Genomic DNA, 23,597 nt, shown 5'->3' on the forward strand with positions numbered 1-23,597 from the left:
TGTTCCCCTCTGACAAGACTTGTTTGCAAGAAACAGAAAGTTGCATGCCAGACTACTCAGGAGTGGACTCAAATGACACTCCCCCTCACCACCCCCCTCCAAAATAGGCTTTATTATTGCATTTTCATGCTAATAAGCATGATTAAGTGGCAACTCTTTTATTCCGATTTTTCACCATGACATCATGGAGTTGTGCTGAGCAATCTCCATAATATCACTATGTAGGAAGAGACTCCGAATTCAGCAGAGAAAGGAAGATGTAGGACAGAAATAAAACAGAAGACTTCTTACAATGTATCAGGATGTGAGTAGCGGCATCACACAGTTTATTATTACTATTTTTTAAAAGGTTCTGAGTTAACAATCTTCAAAGTAAATGTCAACTATTTTGTGTTATGAAATTCTTCCTCAAAGACAACCTGGGAAGATTATCAATTAAGCTTTCTTGTTTAATAAAACAAAAGAAGAATATGGAAAATGTACTTTAAACCCTGCTCAAGTCCTAACTCTAAATGATGCTAGGGGAAAATAAAAATGAACTTTCTCCTTGGGTCAGGAAAGAAGATGAGTGAGTATCCATTGCAAGATTATCCTTTGGGCTTTTTTCAAAGCAGCTGCTTTGCTGCGGAATCAAAAGTGGCTGGAGGAATATATGTAAACAGGAAGACTGCTTGGAAAGCAAAGAGATTCTCTCAACATATAGGAGAGAATGGGAATCTCAGGAAATGAAGACAGGGCCGTGTATCCAGCTAAATGAAATTTAAAAGATATGCTTCAGCTGCTGTATGATTCAAGTGCCAAATCTGCACAAGCCATTTTGCACATCCACTCCATTATTTAATTTTTGTGTGTCATCTCCTCTTCTCATTTATGGTCCTTTTTGGAAATTTTGTTTGTAAATTGAGACAGGAGGTAGATTCTGCTCCTTGTTATGTAATCATTATCCAAAACTAGAAAAAGTTTTATGGCTTTCAGAAATGATAACCTTTCAGTTTACACACAAAACCAAGCAGCTTACCTGATTTAAAAAACAGAAAAAGAGAAAAGGTAAAACAGGCCATGCTGTAAGGTTGCATAACTTTAACAACTTCAGAACTTTTGAAAACTTGGCGTCAAAACATTGGGTTGGCCAAAAAGTTCATTTGGGTTTTTCCGTAAGATGTTATGAAAAAACCCAAACGAACTTTTTGGCCAACCCAATAGTTTTGTGAATTTTTTAAAGTACACAAATCTAAAAACGCTTAACTTTAGAGCACTGAATTGTAAAGCAGTTGTATCATTGCCTTGGGTCACTAAGATGGTGGCTTCTAATCACAGATGAAATTTGAAAATATCACTTATTAAATCCTTCTCCAACTTTCTTCCCCCACACTTAAATATGTCTTTGATCTTGAGTAATGAAACATCGTTTTTGCTAAATTCCTTAACTACATCAGTCTTAAATCCACAAATATCATTTAAAATGAACCATCTAAAATTCTCATATTGTCTATTGCCTCATATTTATTTCATCAATTTCTTGCTAGAGATTATACACATCAGAATCTAAAACTACACAACATCCTTTCCTTGTCTATTGCACTGGCTAACCATTAACCAACACAAACTGTGGAAAGAAAATATGAAAGGAAGCTTTTTGAATGGGGGTGAGCTGGGAAGAAGAATTCATTTACTCTATTTATAACAGTCTTATTCATTATTATGTATCAAGAAAAACATCTTACCTAGGCAAAAAGAGAAGATGTCAGCAATACTAATACTAAGCAAACAGACTGGGTTTAAGACTAACTAGTTGTAAGATGCTGAGCGACTTGCACAACCTTCCTAAGCCCACATTCCTCTTCTGTAAATGGAAGGATATAACCACCCTCATAGGTGGAGAGAATCAGGGGAGATGAAAGTATGTAACACACTTAGCTCAGGACCTGGCACATGGAATAAGCATCACAATCAGCATTTTCTTCATCATCAGCAGCTGATTATGTACTAAAGTCCTTTCTGGCTCTTATACCCTCTATAACTTTGAATTAGCAAGCACCATCTGGCACCTGCTATTCAACCTATTGTGTTATTTCCTTAAAAATGGCCAGCAACTTGCCCCCCACCTTCCTCTTTTATTAATCCATGGTCTCTACCCTCTTCTACAACCCCAAGTGGCCCACTTCTCTCTCCAAACAGAATTATGTTTGAACAACATAGTTTGTGCCAGGTGGTACTGAGTACAGTTATATGCGTTTCCTATGTATGACATCAATGCGTGATAGTAATGTTCCTCCTACCTTCCAAATAACCCTCCTTGGCACCAACCCATGTGTCAATTGAAGTCAGCAGGCATAAAACCGATAAGTACTCAGATCCATGCTTAGAATGCTATAGTCAAAGATTCAGTCAAAGATATATCTCACGTGATCCATTAACTCATAGTTTGGTTCCAAAAACCTTTACTAAGATTTTGGTGTTGTACCACTAGCTGGGGATACCAGCATGAGGCAATTTAGCCAGGTAGACAGGTAAGTAAGAATATAATTTCATTATATTGTTTTCAATATATGATTTTTTTTTTTTTTTTTTTTTTGTGGTACGTGGGCCTCTCACTGTTGTGGCTTCTCCTGTTGTGGAGCACAGGCTCCAGACGTGCAGGCTCAGCGGCCATGGCTCATGGGCCCAGCCACTCCGCGGCATGTGGGATCTTCCCGGACCGGGGCACGAACCCGCGTCCCCTGCATCGGCAGGCGGACTCTCAACCACTGCGCCACCAGGGAAGCCCTATATGATTTTTTTTTTAATGCTATAGAAGCACGGGGTAAGATCACTAAACACAAGGAAAGTGGGGGCAGGGAGGAAGGGCAAACAGCCTTCAGGGAGGACTTCCAAGAGGAGGAACCATCTCAGCTAGACCAACTGGAGGATGAAGAGGGGCTACCAGGGCTTTCAAGACCAAATGCAGTTGTGGAATATGTCACTATTTCACTGTACTTCGTTAAGTGACGCCAGCATGAAATTTACCACTCAGGGAGCAGTAGAGATAAGCAACAGCCAATCACAGAGAATCTTGTACAGTGTGTTGAGGGTTTGGACTTTATCCTGCAGGTAATGTAAAGCCAATGGAGGATTTTAACCAGGGTAGTCACATGGTCAGCATTCCATTAATAATCTAGATTGTGTGCATTAGAGAGAATCTTTAAAATTACAGAATTCACTCTTCATTTTGTTGGATAACAAAATGGATACCCTCGGAGGGATGAACCCCATATCAACACCACATAGTTGAATTCAGGATGTGGATCTCCTATACAGTCAGCAAGTGCTTGTTCTGACTTTCCTGCCTTGCCCCACCAAGTGCCAGGAAACACATTTCAAGGAAATATGCAAAGCTAAGTCCCTTATAATCCAGCCCTCCTCTTAAGTGACTTATAAAAACCAATGATTCTGTCCCATTCTCCTTTGGGCCTTAAAAGAATGGATGTAGACTTTTTCCTTTTTCAACGTTTAAAAGATTTTTGCTTTTTGGTTTCACTTGAGTCTTGGCTCAAATTGTTGTGTTAGATCCTACTCTAAACTGAACCCAAAGTTACGTCACACTTGTCTGGGTTGATAACTTAATTTTTGAGGTAGTGATAGTCAAAGATTCAGTCAAGAAACCTCTAGAAAGAGCGTTCAGATTATACAATGTCAGAAAACAGGAGCTGTTTTCTGTCTTTCACAAGTGCTTTGAACAAGTCCAGCAAAAGGAACTTAACAGTTTAATGTTCTGTACAAGAATGGAATGCTTGTTTACCTGAAGTAATGGACAGATAAAAGTAACGTGCGTCTGTCTTGATTGATACAAAACTTACTTGAAGATTAACCTGGCCAATCAAGCCCTTAAGCTCTAAATACCATCACCCACAAGGAAAACCTGGATTCATAATGCAAACATTCCCAAACTGTTGATCCTACACCCTTAACTAAATTCAACACATGCAAAGAAAAAAAAAACAAGAGCAAAAAAAAAAACCCACAACCTACTTTGAATGCAAAAATGAATTTTTCTTGAAAGCAGCTAGCATTTACCTAGGTTTTCTGGGTACCTGGCATGAAATAACCCTTCTCATGTACTGGCTCATTTAATCCTCAAAACCATGTGAGACGTTAAACACTATTATAAATTTCATTTTAGAAATGAGAAAATCAGAATGTTAGAAGAATGATTCAAAGTCATCCAATTTGAAGAGGTGACGCCAGATCTATGCGTCTCCAAAGCTATTAATACATACTATATAAAGTAGTGTGCGGCTCATTTTGGAAGACATTAATAAACTCAAAGCTTTCATGTATTTAGAAAGTTTGAATTTTTCATTACTCAAGGCTTAGAATAATAAGTATGACCGTAGGCCTCTGAATGGAACACCACACACAATAACTGGTGACACAGCCAAGTCATGCATCAGCATTCTTGGTTAAAAAGGGGGATGCTGACCCAGATCCAGACCCTTACTAATCTCAGTTCACGGTCACACAATCCAATGTCACATAATCACCCATAATCTCTCTCTGCTTTTCAATGACAACAGGTTTAAATAAATTGTAGCCATCACACAAGTGAAGCAAACAGACAGAGTAGACGGATCCATACTGATCTGTTAGCTGGCATAACCCAGTCCCTAAAGATTAGAGATACTACTTACTGAACATCAGTTCTGGGTCAGCCAATTTCCATATATTATCTCATTTAATCTTTGTATTCTTCCAACCACGTAATATTATCCTTACCACCCCATTATACATATGAGGACATTGAGAAAGAAAGTAAATAACATGCACGTGGGTCTTGGTGAATAACAGAGCTAAGGACTTAAGCCTCATTCTAACTCCAAAGTCCATGCTCCTTTGAGTGTCTACATGAGGCCAATGAGTCAAACATTTGTACAAACACAACTTAGTTCTTAATAGTATAGCAGGAAAATGTGTTAAGTCTGAAAAGTACTTTTTTTATAATAGTACAATTCTGTGAGTGACAATCACAAAGCAGGTATGCAACATCCTATTTCCAGGTTAAAAAGCTACAAAGTATTATTATTCCATTTTACAGAAAAGGAAATTCAGTTTAAGAGAAGGTTAAGCAAAGTTAAATAATTTGCTTAAGATCCCTTGGCAAGCTAGAGCCAGACGTAAAACCTTGGTGCTTTTGACACAAAAGCCATGCTCTTTCCTTTCTCCCTTGACAAGTGGCTATATTTCTGTTGATGCAGAAAATGACTTCTCCTCCCAGATAGGGAGAAGTAGATCACTCACCAATTCATGGGAAGGACTCATGTTCTGTCCCCCCAATTCCAAGCATAGCATAGCGTTTAGGAATGTAGGCTCTAGTTCCAGACCGCCTGGTTCATAAGTCAGCTCCACCATGTATTAGCTCTGTGACCTTGGGCACAGGATAGAAAGAAGTAACTTTGCTCTAGGTAAACTATCTTGCGATTATAATTATACACATTTAGCTCTTTTTCAGTTTTTGGTTAAAGTAGAGAATGAAAACAATTATTCAGGGCTAAAGTGAATTCCAAGCCTGAGGTATTTGGATAAATTGCTTGAACTTTCCCTTTCATTCTGACAATGGAGACTTTGTAATTAAAGTCACTTTCTTAAGAAAGGAGTCACCACTGTTGATAAGCTTACCATTTGTTTAATGCTGAAGATCAGAGTGAATATTTATTTAGGATTTCCTAGGTGCCCGGCACTGGACTAAGGGCTTTTTGTGGATTCTTTCATTTAATCTTCACAACCACCTTTGAGAAATGTACTCCTGCCCTCTCTCTTTGGCAGATAGGGAAACCGAGGCTCAGAGGATTAGCCAACCAAAGTGGGTCATCTAACTGCAGTCTATTTGGTTCATCACACCTCTGTTCTGTTGTTTCCTTCACCTGCGTTCAAATGATTCCAGGACCTTTTAGCAACCTTTTAAACAACTTCATTTCCACTAAACTGATAAATTACATAGCGATGCTGCCCCTAAGGGTGCTCCAACAGTCAATTGTTTCAAAAAATCTAACATCAATGCAGAAAATGAATTTTTACTATTCATGCGGTTGGACTGACAAGGAATTACAAAGCAAAGGTCACAACTTTAATGGCTGGTAGCTTTAACAAACAGACATAAGCATAATGACATTATTAAGTAGTTTTCTAAAAATGATCACCGCCACCTAAAATTGTGTTTGGAAACAGCATGAAAATAGAGCAAACTGATTAAAGTAATCCCCGGAGCATCTTTTATCCCCCAAGAAGTTATTTTGCAACACAATTTTCAAATATTTAAAAACCTCCCCTCTGCCAAGAAAAGTACCATTTTATTTGAAAGACACCAAGGTTTCGGCAGTAATTCTTAATTCCATAAATTAAAATGGCATTTTTCCAGTTTATAAGGACCTCGCACACAACAGGTCAGCTGACGCAGGCATTCGATGGCTAAGGAGACTGAGGTGGGAGAGGCTGGGGACCAAACCCTGGATCCCCGACTTGTGGAGGTGCTGCTGCTCTTCACAGCCATTTACCCTCCTGCGTGGTCCTGACAAGCTGCATCAGAAGCAACCCCTCGCTCTCCCGGGAACCCTGCTTCGCTTGCTCTCACCCTTCCCCTTATAAGATTAAAAAACCATCATCTTCACCCGCAAATTTTTTTTTAAAAAAAGGCTTGAGTCTTACAGACCGTATGTATATGTATATTTAAATATGGGTCCATTCCATTGACGTGGTTCAATGGAATCTAGTTTTTAGAATTAAATATGCTTGGGCTTCCCTGGTGGCGCAGTGGTTGAGAGTCCGCCTGCCGATGCAGAGGACACGGTTTCGTGCCCCGGTCCGGGAGGATCCCACGTGCCGCTGAGCGGCTGGGCCCGTGAGCCATGGCCGCTGAGCCTGCGCGTCCGGAGCCTGTGCTCCGCAAAGGGAGAGGCCACGACAGTGAGAGACCCGGAAAAAAAAAAGAATTAAGCAGACTTGGCTCCAAATCCAAGCTCTTCCACTTACTTGCAATTTTTTTCCCTTTTAATCTTGGTTAAGTGTTCTTAATCTCCCTGAACTTTAGTTTCCTTGTTAAAAAAAATGAGATCAATAATCTCTCTTTCATAACATTTTTTTTTTTTTTGGCTAGAATCAAATGAGATATTCCTGTGCAGTTTGTGGCCTGGTGCCTCATCTATAGTGAGTAATCAACGGATATTAACATATTAACTAGTCTTATTCATTCTTTCTCTTGTTTTTTTTTGGCCGTGCCCCGTGGCATGTGGGATCTTAGTTCCCGGACCAGGGATCAAAACCATGCCCCATGCATTGGAAGTGCAGAGTCTTAGCCACTGGACTGCCAGGGAAGTCCCCTATCCTTTCTCTTCTTAAGCAGCTTGTCTTTTGGCCTATTTTGTATAATTGTTGCCTTTCGTAGAAAGGGGAGAAAGATAAAGGGGGTAAAATTGGAGGAAAATTTTGTTTAATTTGCTAAGAGTGCTTGCGAGTGTTAAAGAAGGTAGATTGTGTATAAATAAGGCAGTTAAGGTATTAAGCTCTATTATTTTAATTCATTTATGCATGCAAGCCCTATAGCCAAAGGCAGGAACTGTGAACAATGAATTTATGTCTTACAGCATGTGGATTTGCTGAAAGCTTCCATGATTCCCTCCTCTTGCAGAGAAGGAACTGATTATTTACTAAGAGCAAGTACCTGTGCCCTTACACAGCCTGTCTCACTTAATCACGACATCAGTACTACCAATAGATAAGTTATTTCTGCACCCATTTTAAAGATTGGGAAGGAAAAGTTCAGAGAGAAACACTTACTGAAGGGCACACTGCTAGTAAGAGGCCGAACCACTACTACATTTGATTCAGTCCAGTGTTTTCTGTATTCTCACATGCCCACCAGTTTCACTTAGTAAATAATAGTGCACATTCACTGAAAATTAATACTGTAAATGGGGAACAAAGTAGCCTTTCTAATCATCGACCAGACACATCTGTGTATAACAGAGCCAGGACAGTAGTTAAAATTTGCCTTCTGTTAAAAAAAAAAAAGAAAAAGGCTTCTAAAAAAGGTTGTTGGCACTTAACAACCTGAAATCAGGCATTTATTTATTCAACAACATTCCATCTGTGTTCACTGAACCTCTAGTATGAGCCACTCTGCTAGGTAACTGGAATCACAAAATTTTTGTTGCCAACTATTACAGGCAACTGTTTTTAATATCTGAATTGTGTTTGTTTTTGATTTAATGTTCCTATAAGCAGAACGTGTATCTTTGAGGTTCTGAATAGGCCGCACTAATACACTGTGGCAGTGACAGCTAAATCTCTTTGGGTGTTAATCATGACCATAAAACACTTGGAGTTGGCACGTTAAAGACCTTTTCCTCATCTGTGAATTGGGGTTTAAAGAAAACAGTACCTACCTCCCAGAAGAAAAGTTCTTTGAATTCATCTTGGAACTGTTTTCTACTAAATGCCATTTTGGCATGATCTTATTATCAGGGTGATTTGATTTTACAAAACAATCATGAAAGTATTTAAAATGGATACACATTTAAATGTCAAATGCTTGACACAGACTGTAGTAAATTTCATTCCTTCAAGCTGAATCATTTATGTGTGACATTTATACAGAAATGCAAACAATAAATGGTCAAATCGATAAAAGTCTATGGAATTGTTTAAGACTAAGAAAGATCCAAATTTCAAACGGGGAACTATTTTTTATAGTCCACTATTTTCTAGTACTGTTAAGAGGTAGAGTACCATTATGGCCATAGTACATTATAAACAAATGTGTCCTAAACTTTTAAAGTATTTTCCTGGGCAGGGGTTAAGAATTAGAGAAAACAAAACTGTTACAATTTGTTGCATAACAATGGAAGGATTATATAAACCCTATTTTGTCGTTTGATGCTTTTCTACACAGAATTAATTTCATCCAGCACTAAAAACATTATACTAATATCATCCTTTTGATTCTTCATGAACGTTTTCTGACTACTTTATTATCCCTGCATTTTAGCAACCCCTTTGCACCACCTGGAAGCAGAAAGCACCAGCCCAGCTCCTTTTACTGTGATAATTTATCTTTCTAACAAACAGTAGAATGACCTGTGTTAGTTCTCCACCTAACAGAACACATCAGAGATCTCTGGGTAGGGCTGGCTGAAGATAGCAGCTTTCTAAAATCGCCAGAGATCCAAACTAAAGTAATCACAGAGGTTTTAGTCGGTCATCAAAAATGGAAATCCCTAACGTGTTGACTATTTCAGAAGTGTTAAACTGTAGGTTTAACACAGAACCATAAATAACGATGTGTGACTGCCGGGGTTTGTTTTGCAATCCTTGGGTTTTCTAGATCACATTAGAAACCATTTTATATGAAGCACCTCTACCCTGCCTCCCTCCTCCCATCTAAAGTTCAGCAGTGAATGTAAATTTTAACAGCCATCCATATGGACAACGCATACCAGGAAGGGTGCAAGGCCTTTATAAACACAACCTACTTTCTTTGCAACACTCTTCTTGGAAATCAAGGAATCTGTTTTTTCACAAGGTAGCTGTCTAGGAAGGCTTTGCGAAAGGGACCCCAAGTAAACAGTGGAAAACTCAGCACAACGGGGTTCCTCACAATAGACAACCACTGTTAAGCTGTAATTTTTAGAGGCAACCTGGTTTACGACCACTCAAACACTGGTATTTAGAAGAAACAGGCCAATTACAAGATGTGATTCAGCCCTGGACTTTAGTAAAGGCACTTAAATGGAAAGGTCCTTGGCTTCAGAGATTTCAAGTCAAGAGGAAAAAGAGGCAAAAGTGCTAAGCACCCACAGGGCTTTTAAACAAAAGATGAACTTCTGCTCCTGAAAGGGCAACAGAGTATGTGTATGCAAGACAAACAACGGCCCCCTTCAGGCTGTGCTCTGTCCTCCCTGGTCTCCAGTGGGGGCACAGTATGCAGTCAGGGTACATTATACAGTGGGGATGCCCTTTCTGCAAAGGTGAAGGAGGCTGGGGCTTACTTTTTCCAGTGAGCACTGACGATGGCTTTGCTCTCGCTCTCTCGTCTTGTGCACCCTTTTGCTTGGTCACCCTAGAGAGCAAAGGCATTCTTTGCAAGGCCACTGTCAGATTTTTGAGCTGCTGTCTGTGCACCAGGAACACAGAAAAGGTACCCTAACTGCCCCCTTAGAGACTACATTCTAATCAGCAGCCCTCCAAGCCCCAAGGCAACAGCTACACCTGCAAAGTCAAGTGCTGAATTCCTTCATCCAGATAAATGAAAGATAGCTACTGCTACTTTTTTTTAAGTGTCTGGATCATTGCCTCAATTCTGAACATGGTTTTAGCAGGAAGTTCACTAGATTTTGCTGGTGCTTAGAGCATTATCATCGTCACAGCTCTATTTTCTGCGGAATCCGTGGTCTCTTGCCTGGAGGAGGGGGTCCAGACCTGCAAAAAGTCAGGGCAAGGAGAGACTGAGACTCGGCAACGTGCCATCCACAGAAACTGTCTTTCCCAGAGGCAGAAGGGCTGCTCCCTCCTTTTTCAGCCTCTGTGTCTCCAGCTGCAGACCTCTCCCCTTCACTCTTCTTCTCAGAATTAACTCTAGGGCACAATATTACTGAGGCTCAGTGACTTGCCCAAGACTATGAAGATCCAGTGACCGGCCCTGGAGCCAGAACCAAGTGCAGGGTCCGTACCTCTGATTCCCTGCACGGAAGTTCTTTCCACTACAGGATCAAATTCTCTCCATTTCTTCTCCACGCACACAGATATTGGAGACCGCAGGGGTAGAAACAATGAGCAAATACGGGGAGGCAGACATTCATTAGTTATGTAAGATGACGTCCTCTGGCTGTCTGACTTTGCCTTATGATTCTTCTTCACTTAGAGGATTTAAAGATTGGGAGAGAGAAAGTAAAGATCCCTTTCAACTATGGATATTGCCCAGATAGCAAGTGCAAATACCATTCTTGTTATAGAGGAATATCAAGTAGCAGGTGAAAAGGCTAAAAGTAGAATAGTCTAAGTTGAAATCTCCTTCATTTCTCCCCATTGGCTGCTTTATCATCATAAAAAGATGGTTAAAATTTCTATTCACACCAAAGCAATGACTACATGAATCTCGGAACCAAAGGAAGCTAAAATGCCATCTGGTTCAAACATCTATTTTACTACTACCTTAGACATAGAGAATTCTAGAACTGGAAGGCACTTAGAAATCACCTAGTCCTACTCTCTCATTTTACAGTGGAGGAAACTGAGGTCCAGAGAGATTCAAATGTCTTCCCGAAGTCATACAACATAGTATCTGTGCTAATAAATGAACTCCATCCCCTAATAACCAAGTCAATGTGGCAGCCTAGAAAAAAATAGTAAAATGTAGTCAAAAGACAGAGAGAGTTACGTAACAGACAGTCTTCCTTTAGAGGACACACACTGCAATTTTAGAAAAAGATCCATGAGGCCTAATTATAAGAAAATCACCCCCTATCACCTCCATTTTTCTGGACAGAAGGAAATAGGTAGAGATGGGATAATGACAATTCTCTCCAACTCCCAGCCCCTGTAAACAGTTTTTATCATGCCCATAATTAAGTGAAAAGGCAAAAACATCTCACTGCATCTATAAATCAGTAAGTCTATAGTCAATGGTTTCTATGAGACAAAGTCTAAATAAAATAACCCTGAAAACAGCATATATTATAAAAGCATCCTGGTGTTCCTTCAATTTGTTTTATAAATTGTTCTGACTACACAGGTGGCTAACACCAAAGAGAGTCTCCTGCAGGTGCTCATGATTCATGTACTAGAAAACAAAGATAAAAGATCACTCCTGACAGATTTATATCCAAATGCCTTACCCTAATTTACGAAAGGGAACATTAAGGAAACTGAGAAAAGAAAAAAAAAAATCTCCCAAACTTGCATAATGAAAAAAATTAAAATGTCACCACATGTTGCCTGGTAAAGACAATAAAGACACACTGCAGACACGAATGCTTGTCCTCACTCTGAAGAGCAAGTTCACGAACACCAAGGACAGGAAACTGACCCAGTCTCTTTAGTCTAAAATGAAATAAAATAAACCCTCAGAATCAGACAAGAGGCACTTAGAAAGCAAAAGTATGGAAATATGAAAGTGAATCAGAGATGGTGATTATATTCCCATTTTCGATTCCTATTTTCAATTTTAACTCTTATTTTCACTTTTTAAGAAAAACTTTAGGGCTTCCCTGGTGGCGCAGTGGTTGGGAGTCTGCCTGCTAATGCAGGGGACACGGGTTCAAGCCCTGGTCTGGGAGGATCTCACATGCCGTGGAGCAGCTAGGCCCGTGAGCCACAGCTACTGAGCCTGCGCGTCTGGAGCCTGTGCTCTGCAGCAAGGGAGCCGCCATAGTGAGAGGCCCGTGCACCGCGATGAGGAGTGGCCCCCGCTTGCCACAACTAGAGAAAGCCCTCGCACAGAGACGAGGACCCAACACAGCCAAAACTAAATTAATTAATAAAATCCTACCCCCAACATCTAAAAAAAAAAAAAAAAAGAAAAACTTTAAAGCATTTATCATCTCTCCTGCCACAGATAACCTTTCTTTTCATACATTCCTGATTTGATAGTACAAACAGGTATCAGTTTATAAGGCTGAATGCAGAGATCCAGATTTATGAAAATTTGGTCTCTGTGCTTTGATGGTTAAGCAACATTTACCTGCAAAAGCTAGTTTTTTTCTGGCTTTTAAGTTAGTCGGCAGGCAATTCTCTTCTCGGGGATAATAAATTCAGACTGTAACTACAGTAAGCCACTGTGCTGGGATACAGACATATATAAAATCTCATTTAATCCTTACAGATCTTTATAACTATTTTATAGTCATTGTACAGATTGCAAAATGGAAATCCCAAGAAGTTAAACCATGTGCCTAAAGTCATTTGTCTTACCAGTGGTAAGACAGGAATTAGAGTCAAAGTCTTGAAAAGCTAGAACCTAAGATCTCTCCACTATATCTCAGGTGTTCCCTAGACATGGTTGGGGAAGGGCACACTCAGTGGGGCTCGCCGGACCATGCAAGAAACCTCCAGTTTCAGACTAGCTATTTGGGGAGAATTTTTTTTTAATGTTATTGATGGTGATGGAAAGATTTCAATAACCCTATCATTATAGCATAAATGTGATTCATAACTTGCGATCTCCAAATCAGCAGTTAGATATAAATAAAATTTGGCGATTTTAATTAGTTTGGCTCGGGCCGGGCCTTCAGACTTCCATATGGTTATTTTCCTTGTTTTATGTTGCATGTAATCGACTAGGCACTTGAGTTTTAAAGTCTTGGCAGAATCTATCAATTAAAAGCTACAAAAATTAGGATTGTTCAAAGCACACATTCCAAATGGAGTGATTTTAAGGACAAAATTTTAAAATGCTCTTTTCATAAATGTTAAATTTTTCTGTAAACTTGCATCATCACCCAGATGACAAACTTCATACAGACAAAAGAGGGATATTTTCTCTGGAAAAACAAAAGCTAATAAACATTTGCTTCTTCTGAGAACTAATGTGTGCCTCAAATGGCCTTTTCTACACCGTTCGCCAGATGAATTTTTCCTATCTTCATATTTCTAAAACTGACAGCAGTCGTGAAAACTCTCACAGACCAGACCATCTCAAAACTAAAATGTAAGTACAACATCAATAAACATGGCGCCAGCCCTGTTAAACTGATAACACTTTTTTTTTTTTTTTTTTTTTTTGCTGTACGCGGGCTTCTCACTGTTGCGGCCTCTCCTGTTGTGGAGCACAGGCTCCGGACGCACAGGCTCAGCGGCCATGGCTCACGGGCCCAGCCGCTCCACGGCATGTGGGATCTTCCCGGACCGGGGCACGAACCCGTGTCCCCTGCAACGGCAGGCGGACTCTCAACCACTGCGCCACCAGGGAAGCCCAGCACTTTTCTCATTGGTCTTGCAAATTAATGTCCACTTGTTATTTAATATACCAGTTTATCAGAGTATTACATTGAAAAAATGATTATACATTGAAATAGATGTTCTTTCTAAGCCAGAGACACAATTCCCTTCAGAAAACGTAAAACCACACAATATGGATAAAATACATTCAGAAATCTGAAAAACACAAAATGCTTTCATTTCTGTAGACTTGTGACTAAATTTATTGTTAAAATTGCTCCTCACGACTACTGCCCATGTAATTATTTCCCATATGCTAAAAGTTCATCACACGTGCTAAATAAATTAAAGAATCATTTATCAAACCTCAAGTGGTTGTTGGTGAATTTCCACATTTATTTAGCTTGACTGAAAGTCCAGAATGCCTGGTGTCCCTGTGATTCTTGGAGAGATGCACAATTCAAGTGTATTTTTAAAATTATCATTAAATTCTCATTTTATATCTTGGGTAATGGAAGGGTACACAACTGTTTGTTTTATAACAGAACTCTGGAATTGATGCCATCTTTACAAATGATTATTTAAACTATTGAATGTTAATAGATATTCCTCCCTGGCAAGTATAACATTAGATTCAGTAGAACAATCTTACGACTTAATGTCAGATTTCCTTATGCTACTCTCCATCCACACAGAGGTGCACAGGAAATTTCTTTGTAACTTTTGGATTTAACAATATGAACAAATTTAACAATATGAATGAGGATCTAAGCACCCTCCCCCATTTCCACTGATTATTTCATTGATTTCATGCTATTTCCAGGGTCCCCTTTTTCTGTGGCAAGAATATGGAATTGCTAGACGTATCTTTAAAGGAAACCTTGAAGGTCATTAGATCCCAGGCAATGAATGCCTTCATTCACCAAGGGCACTGCCCTCCTTTGCCTTCAGTCCTTTAACAGCAGCAAGTTCCCCCAAAGGGCTTGCACTTTTACTTGGCCTGAGCAGGTCACATTTCTAAAATACTTAGCTGCCTGCAGTGTCTCTGGTCAGCAGTACTGAGTCACTAACACCAAGGAGTTTCAGGCTAGTTTGACCTCTTTCTAGTTTTCAATGGAATTATCCCATGTAATCCAATTTACACAGCCATTTAATCAAAGTGAGAAAGGAGATTACAGAGCTCACTTTTGTTTTGCAAAGCAAGGGTGCAAGGATCATCAATCCTACTGACTCTCAAAGTGACTTGATAGTACATCGCCCCCCTTTGGATTGTTGGTCATTAACCTGATCTGTCTCCAGTGATCTTGTTTAAATAGGAAGGTTTAGGCTCTTTTCCTGAACTAGAAGGTAGCGGTTTCTCCACCCACATCTCACCACTACCATTCACGTGAGCAGATGCTACTATAACAAAGAATTGGTTCCCCGTCCGCCCCTGCTTATTATTCCACAAAGCAGAAAGCATGTACGAATCAAGTAATTAGATTAAAACTTCTCTTCTGTTGCCAGTCTTTAACATTTGCATTTCAACAGCCCACTGTGGTGATCCCAGGTGCTTTGCCTATAAACTAACCTGCTTGCAGGAGAGGAACTTGCGCTCCGCTCCTCTCCTCGGTCTTGGGCAGCTGCCCTAGAGACTACACAAAAATTTCTTCCAGGCCACGTCCCTCCCTCCTGCCCTTTTCCACACGGGTGCAATGGGCTCGAATCTTCCTACTCCCCTCTGAATATGTACCCTTCCCAGGTCTAGACACCTATTTAAAATATGACACTAAGTATGTCATTAAATAAAGCATTTTCAGCACATTCTAAACTGAAGATCTGTACCAACCTTTCCCCCACCAATTCCACCCCTTCGACACACTTCAGGAACTGCAATCTCCGACAGCACCTCTGGGGGGTGAAAGGGCAGCCTTACCCAACCCGCGGCAGATAACAGAAAAATTCCTAAGGGGAGAAGTAAGTAGAGGTAAGACCTGCAGTGGCAAAAAGAACTGTGCATGGGAGTACGGTGGCGGCCCTTTCTAAATCCAGATATCTGCTGCAAGAAAACAAACAAACAAACTAAACTAATTGTACCCCTGGACGGTGCTTTACCACTGTGCTTCTGTATAATGCACAATTTTGCAGCACTGGGAATTACCTCTATAACTACCATCAGAGGTGCCCATTAACACACACACAAACAACTTTTTCTCTTCTGTAATGGAAGAAAGTGGGTGCAATGTGGAGGTATTACCCCCTTTAGAGCTCTCTTGCCTAGAGCCGCAAACCTGGCAGACGCCGCGGGAGTCAAGTTTCCCGGGGCTGGCCGGGGAGGTTCTCCGCCCAGCGGAACGCGGTCACTAAGGAACTCTGGGTTGGCTAAGTTCCAGCGGCTGCACCCGCGTCCGCACAACCCAGGTACCCACCCAGGGGCTGCACAAAAATCTGGGTGCGCGAGCGAGCGTGCCGCGTGGGGAGCTGTTGTAATGTCCCCGAAATCCACGGGAAAATGTCTGCGGTGCAAAGACATGCCTTTCAGTAATCATTTAAACTCTCCGGCCAAAGGACAGATCCTTCCATCTTACAGGAACTGCGGCTCCCGACTGACAGCTCCCAACTTAAGGGCTACAGCTCCAAACTTGACACGGGCTCCCTCTCATCACTCCCACTCCTCCTCTCCCAGGCTCACCCGGGCCGGGCGGCTGGGGCTCGCACGCCACGCCCGCCTCCCCAGCGCCCTCCAGGCTCTTCCGGCAGGCACAGCCCAGAACGCCCTGGCACTTGGGGCCGGGACGCGCCGGCCTCCAGGCGCGATTTTCTTGGAGAGCCAGCGAGCTCCCGGGCGCGCCCTACTCACTTGTGTCTTCTTCATAAGGAAAGGCAGCGCTGTGATCCAGCCCAGGCAGCGGTGTGGCAACTCCGTTTAGCTGTTCTGGAGCTCCAGCATATTGCATGAGCAGCGGCTGCAGATAGTCCATGCATTGGGTAGCCCGAGCGCAGCGCCCTCTCCACTGCTCGTGCTTCGCGGAGCGCTCCCGGTCCCGGCGAGAGGCGGCGAGAGAAGCCCGGGTAGGGGAGCCGCCAGCACTTTTATACAGCTCCCTCCCGCCTACTCCGGACACGCCTCCTTCCCTTCCGGAGCTCCGGGGAAGCAAGGCTGGGCTGGGCCACGGGAGGGAGACCCGGGAGGGCGGCCGGAGCCCCGCGAATACACCAGAGTTCGACAAATCAAGCCAAGCGCGTCCCCACGCCGGGGGGCCCGTGTGCGCACGGCCGGGAGGCCACCAGGGCGCGGGGGCGCAGAGGGTGAAGCTGGACACCATGCAGCCGCCGCTCGCGCTGCACGCGGGTAGTCGAGAGTCCCTGCTCGGCCTCTTAAGATCCGCCGGGGCTCACCTGGCACCGCCGGGGGACGGAAGAAATACCTCGCGCGCTGGCGAGGGCCCGGAGCTCCCTCTTTTCTGTAGAGGCGGTGTGGGAGAGGTCACTGGGGGCCTAGCAAACAATTCGCCCCGTCCTGCTTTATGGAAATGTTTTTAAAGCTTAATTAGGATCTATATAGTTAGGCCATTGTCTTACCCTTGTTGTTTTTAAACAATTACTTTAGTGAATGAATATTTAATCATTGAAATAACAGTTGACTCAGGATTGAATACTGCTAAGGGAGATACTGTTTCCAGAATGGTTTACTGCTGCTTCTTTAGAAATTAAGATTGAAAGAGAAGCGATAGGTTATTAAACGTGGAGATCACCAACACAGCCAGAGTTTTGAAAACTGTACTTTTTTGCTGGAGAAGGTTTTGGAGTCGGAAAGATAATGCAACAACAATAATAGTAGATAAAACCATTATATGATGCACTTAATTACATACCAGGCGCCGTACTAAGTACTTTACAGAGATTATCTCGTCAAATCTTTTCCATAAATCTATTGTATAGGACCTGTCATTTTTATTCCCAGTTTGTAGTTGATGAAACAGTCTTAGGTCAATTTTCCCAAACCACAGCTAGGAAATGACAGAACTTAATTTGAATCCAGAGCCCTGGCTATACAGCTTTTTGTTTGTTTCTTTGTTTGGGGCTTCGTTGAGTCTTTGCTGCTTCGTGTGGGCTTTCTCTAGTTGCCCGATCGGGGGGCTACTCTTGGTTGCGGTGCTCGGGCTTCACATTGAGGTGGCTCTTCTTGTTGCGCAGCATGGGCTCTAGGCCTGCAGGGCTTCAATAGTTGTGCCTCGGGGGCTCTAGAGCGCAGGCTCAGCGAGCCATGTGAGATCTTCCCGGACCAGAGATCAAACCCGTGTCCCCTGCATTGGCAGGCGGATTCTTAGCCACTGTGCCACCAGGGAAGTCCCCTATAGAGCTTTTAAAAAATACTTAAAACAAATATTAACTCTCCAAACCCCGCCCCTGCCACCCCCCGCTTTTTTTTTAGTCTGTGCTGTGTCTTAATTGCCGCAGGCGGGCCCCAAAACCCTTTTATATTTGTTCTTATAACTGGAGAACACTAAAAAGCATTTTATTAATTTTTAAAAGAAAATATTTACTAGACATTAACATCAATAGTCTATGAAATAAGAATAATGTGTAAATTTAGGAATTAGGTATTTTAATAAGAGAGTAGGATTCCAAATTTGCCTTAATTAGTTCAGTGTGCCTTTTTTCAAAATGAATATGCCAAACCTATAACCATGAGAAACAAGAAACTAGGTAAAATTTGAAGCTCACTGTGTTAATTTTCTATCACTGCTGTAACAAATAACCAAAACTTAATTGCTTTAAACAACACAAATTCATTATCTTAACGGTTTGGAGGTGAGGAGTCCAAAATGGATCTCCCTGGGCTAAGTGTTGGCAGGGCCGTGTTCCCTATAGAAGCTCTAGAGAGTTCCTTTTCTTGCCTTTCCAGGCTTCTAGAAGCTATCCAGATTTTTTGGATCATTCCTCTTCAAAGTCAGTTGTGGTGAATTGAGTCCTCACATCACCCACTCTGCCCTTCCCTTCTGCCTCCTTCCACTTCTAAGGGCCTTGTGATTACCTTGGGCCCACCTGGATAATCCAGGCTATACTCCCTAAATCAGCTGATTAGCATCATTGATGCCATCTGCAATCTTAATTCCCCTCTGCTATTAAGGATAGCCTATTGACAGGTTCTGGGGATTAGGACACTGACATCTTTGGGCGTGGCAGGGGTGCATTATTCTCTCCACCACACTCAATAGCAAACAAATTCAGGGAGAACATGGAGTGGAAATGTGGGCTTGTTATGTCACTATGCATCCTTCATCAAGTGCTTCACTCCAAGTGGCTACAGAGCTCTGACTAGGAGACTACCTCCCGCTCCATGGTTACGAAAATAAATGTTTGAAAAAACCAAAAGTTCAGAGTATTAAATAATTACTTTTACTTTCAATCGAAACAGTGCTACAAACCATTTTAAGCAGAAGTGAAAAGAAGTCTGTAAACAGAAGCAAATGCGACGGTATAGGAAAATCATTTAACTAATGACTCCTCTCTGCCAATCCCAATCTTAACACAGCCAGCCTTTAGGAGTAATTTTGGTCTGCCAGAATCTTCCAAAGAGTTGCATATATATTATGCACAAAGGAGTTACACTCCTGAAATGTATCATTATGGTCTAATGGAAAGGGAAACGGGTTTGAGAAAGGTTGATTCTATTTCAGACTCTGTTGCAGGCTCTATGACCTTGCCACCAATCAGGGGTTTAGCAGTGTGGCATGCATAACTGCAAAGCCTCCCCAGGTGACTGTAGGTGCTGCACTGATGAACATCTTTATCTTACCAAATGAGTATAAATTAAAATGTGTATTTTTAAAATGTATATAATATATACATGTATAACCCACATATATCAAACAGATGATTCCAAGTTGATTATTGCTTAGAAAAAAAGAAATTTGAAGGGTCAATTTAAAAGCAGTTTAATGTATAACATTAAATAAATATAACTGGTAGTAAAGGAAGGTGTATAACGACAAAAATCATGACATTGGTAGAATTACTGAAGCTTGGCAAACATCAATCTAACTGTACTAATTTTATGAAACCAATAAGAAGGAATAGCCTAATAGGTTAGAACAGGTTTAAAGAACCCGGGGAGTAGACCTAGCAGAAATTCAACCCAATTTCTTTTCAATCAACTGGATAATTCATCTCAGGACTCCATATACTAATCTCCTAGAGTGACTCGCTCTCTTCGCTTCCCTTCCTCCCTCCTTCCCTTCTTCTCCCTCTCAGTTCTTTCTCCTCCTCCCACCTCCACAGCTCAATGGCTTTCTAGCTACACTAATATCATCACTGACTTTCTCATCCATAACTGTATCTGTTGTTTCCTTCATACTGATGCACTACAGTTATGCTGTATAATCATGATACTTGAAATCAAAATGAAGAGAATATGAAAGCAGATACCAAAGAGGTTAGAAGAGCTAGCATGCAAATCACAGACTGTGGGCAAGCTCCTCAGGAAGTCAGAAGTGGGTCAGAAAGACAAAGATCTTCCTTCGGTGTAGGCCTTTGAGAGGAGACAAAGGCCAGCCTCTAGTCCCTTAGCAGAAGAAAACCAGGAGCTACTTAAAAGTGAACAAGGGTGAGCTGTGACAGGGCGAGAGAGAGTCATGGACATATACACACTAACAAACGTAGTAAGGTAGATAGCTAGTGGGAAGCAGCCGCATGGCACAGGGATATCGGCTCGGTGCTTTGTGACAGCCTGGAGGGGTGGGATAGGGAGGGTGGGAGGGAGGGAGACGCAAGAGGGAAGAGATATGGGAACATATGTATATGTATAACTGATTCACTTTGTTATAAAGCAGAAACTAACACACCATTGTAAAGCAATTATACCCCAATAAAGATGTTAAAAAATAAATAAATAAAGTAATGGGACTAGAAAAAAGAAAGATAAATATTGAAGTCCTAACACCTCAGTAAAAAAAAAAAAAAAAAGAAAAAAAAAGTGAACAAGAGGTAGGGCTATGCCCCAAATGGATAGGAAGCATCAGGAATTTTTTCTCATAGAAAAGTAGGCTCCTGTTATAGGGTGCAGGGAGTTCAACATTTGATACATTGGGAAGAAAGTCTATCCATGATTATCTAGTCTTTACTTGCATACTTTCAGTGCTAGTTGGTCCACCATGCTGTTTTTGATTAATCTAATTATTGGAAAGATTTTTCTCTTTTGAGCTTTAACATTTGTTGTTGTTTATGTTAAGAGATAAGTTTAATTTAGTAAGGAAATCTAGTAAGTCTTGTGCGTATGAAACATCTCTTGTTTGTTCGCCCATTCTGGCTGCCCTCTGTTAGACACATCACTCTTTGATCACAAAACTTCCTGTGCTGAGAACTCTGGTGGCTTGCCATTGCTCTTGGAATAAAGAAAAGCAAAGAATTTAAGGCTTCCCGGGTCTGGCCGCCTCCCTGCCTCTCCAAAGTCAATTTGTGCTGTGCTCCCTGCTCCAGAGGCAAGAAACCTTTTCTGTTCCTCAGAGTTCCCTCCCATTTCAGAGCCTTTGGTTATACTCTTCCTTCTGCTTCTGCAGAGACCACTTTGCTCAAATCTCCTCTTTACCCAGTAGATATTTTCTTATTCTTTAGATCTCAACTCAATATTCCCTATATTCTCTTCCTCAGGCAGGTTTTCCCTAACCTCTGATTTGATCAACTCCCCTCTTATTATAAACTCAAGTATGAATTCCCTCTTTCGTAGCATTTATGAAACATTTGTTTGTGTGATTATTTGATTAAAGTCACTGACTATGACTGTCCTCACTCATTAGTTTATCTTCAGTGTTTAGTACAGTAAGCAGAACACACTGAATCTCTTAAATACTTTTCCAATTAGTTTACTGATGCCAGGCAGGAGGCAGGAATCGGATAAGGCCCAGAGCTTGTACGACGTCAACAATTTCTCACAACAATCATGTAAGGGAGATAATTTTTCTGTTTGATAAATAAGGAAACTAAGGACCAATAAGGTTAAGTAATTTATTCAAGATCCCTCGGTTGGTAAGTGGAAAGGCATGATCTAATCCAGGCATGTGGACAACGGTTAGGATTTTTTATCTGCTCTACACCTCTCCTATTCTTCTTCCTCTGCTACTAGCATCCCACTTTCTTTTGTAGAAATCACGCAAGATGATCCCATGTCTCTCAGAAGGGATTGTCATTCACAAGGCTTTGCCTCCCCTTCCCCCTTCACTGTAGGGGTTGGTTTAGGATCCAAGTCTGGCCAATCCCCTGATTGGTGAGGTATGGGTATATCACCTGAGGTGGGCTAATCAGAATCCACTGAGGTATTTTCCTGCTAAAGTCAATTGGAAAGATTACCTTCTTCCTATGGAGTTGCCACAAGCTACAAAAATGTGAAGTTTCCTTTATCCTGTTGGTGTCTGGTTTGACCAGCCTTAAAAATGATGAAAGATATCCGTTCACAGACTATTCTTTGAAAAACCCCAAATTTCTTATATTCAGGGAATACCATCAAACTCATTTGTTTAGTTTTTTTCTTGATTATAGAATAAAGGTTAGAAAATATTGCCGAGGATAGTAAATACTTAAATTATTGATAGTCGGCCTTCTTTTCCCTTTACACTGTGCTTAAAAATTAATCACAGGTCCAATTTAAAAACAACAGTAAATAATTACATTCCTGAAAAAACGTTGAGCCTGTATGATATCAAATCAGAGATATTTTTTAACTCTTTTATGAAATCTAGAGATGTTTACAATATTAACTCAGAATGTTCAGTTTAGTGTTGTTAATAAATATTGGTCACATATCAAAAGGAATTTGGTTGACAAAAAGAAAGGAGTGTTGGGCTTCCCTGGTGGCGCAGTGGTTGAGAGTCCGCCTGCCGATGCAGGGGATACGGGTTCGTGCCCCGGTCCGGGAAGATCTCACATGCTGCAGAGCGGCTGGGCCCGTGAGCCATGGCCGCTGAGCCTGTGCTTCCGGAGCCTGTGCTCCGCAACGGAAGAGGCCACAACAGTGTGAGGCCCCCGTACCGCAAAAAAAAAAAAAAAGAAAGGAGTGTTTCCTGAAGATAATTATAATATACAAAGATCATTATCCTCCATGGATATCAAATAATCTAGAAGTTATTAGACATCATGACCTACTGAAAAAGTGAGATTATCAAGAAATTCTAAAGGAATAGACTTATTTAAACATTCTAGTAGAAACCTGAGTAAAAAGGAATCCAATGGATCTTAGAGAAAGAATTTCCTGGTACACTTAAAACTATTAATTCAACTTTGCAGAAATAATTCATATTATTTATTCATTAATTAATTCATTTGACAAATATTTTAATACTTCCAGTAATTATAACAAATAATTTTAAATTACTTCCAATAATCTCCTCTAAAATGTATCATTCATTTCTGTTATCACTGCCTCACTTCAGAGCTGATGAATCTCATTTAAACTATTGCAGTATATTCACCAAATGTCATCCTGTTCCATCCACTTCACCAAATATCCTCTTCCCATCCACTTCATCATCACTGCCAACATTACTGTAGCATCTATAAAAATCTAGGCACAGCACCTCACTGTCTATAAATGTATTCTGATTCTCCATACCTAGAGAATAAAATCCGAAGCTCTCCACAATTTGGCCACAACATTTGTAGCTCCCTAGACTCATCAACTGTACTAGCCACTTCCTTCCAACTAGCCATATTGGACTTCT

The 23,597-nt window shown here is 41.2% G+C and overlaps 1 protein-coding gene across 1 annotated transcript in view; it reads right to left on the reverse strand.

Moving 5' to 3' along the window:
• Positions 1-16,862, reverse strand: part of KITLG (KIT ligand) — an 84,461-nt gene extending 67,599 nt beyond the window's left edge. The window contains exon 1 of the mRNA XM_082850518.1: positions 16,742-16,862. Within this exon, the coding sequence (XP_082706644.1) occupies positions 16,742-16,756 (15 nt within the window). The 5' untranslated portion in view covers positions 16,757-16,862. The remainder of the gene's footprint in view (positions 1-16,741) is intronic.
• Positions 16,863-23,597: the final 6,735 nt, after the last annotated feature.

Source organism: Leucopleurus acutus (genome assembly GCF_964270905.1).
Source record: "Leucopleurus acutus genome assembly, chromosome: 11".
In the NCBI taxonomy this organism is placed as follows: domain Eukaryota; kingdom Metazoa; phylum Chordata; class Mammalia; order Artiodactyla; family Delphinidae; genus Leucopleurus; species Leucopleurus acutus.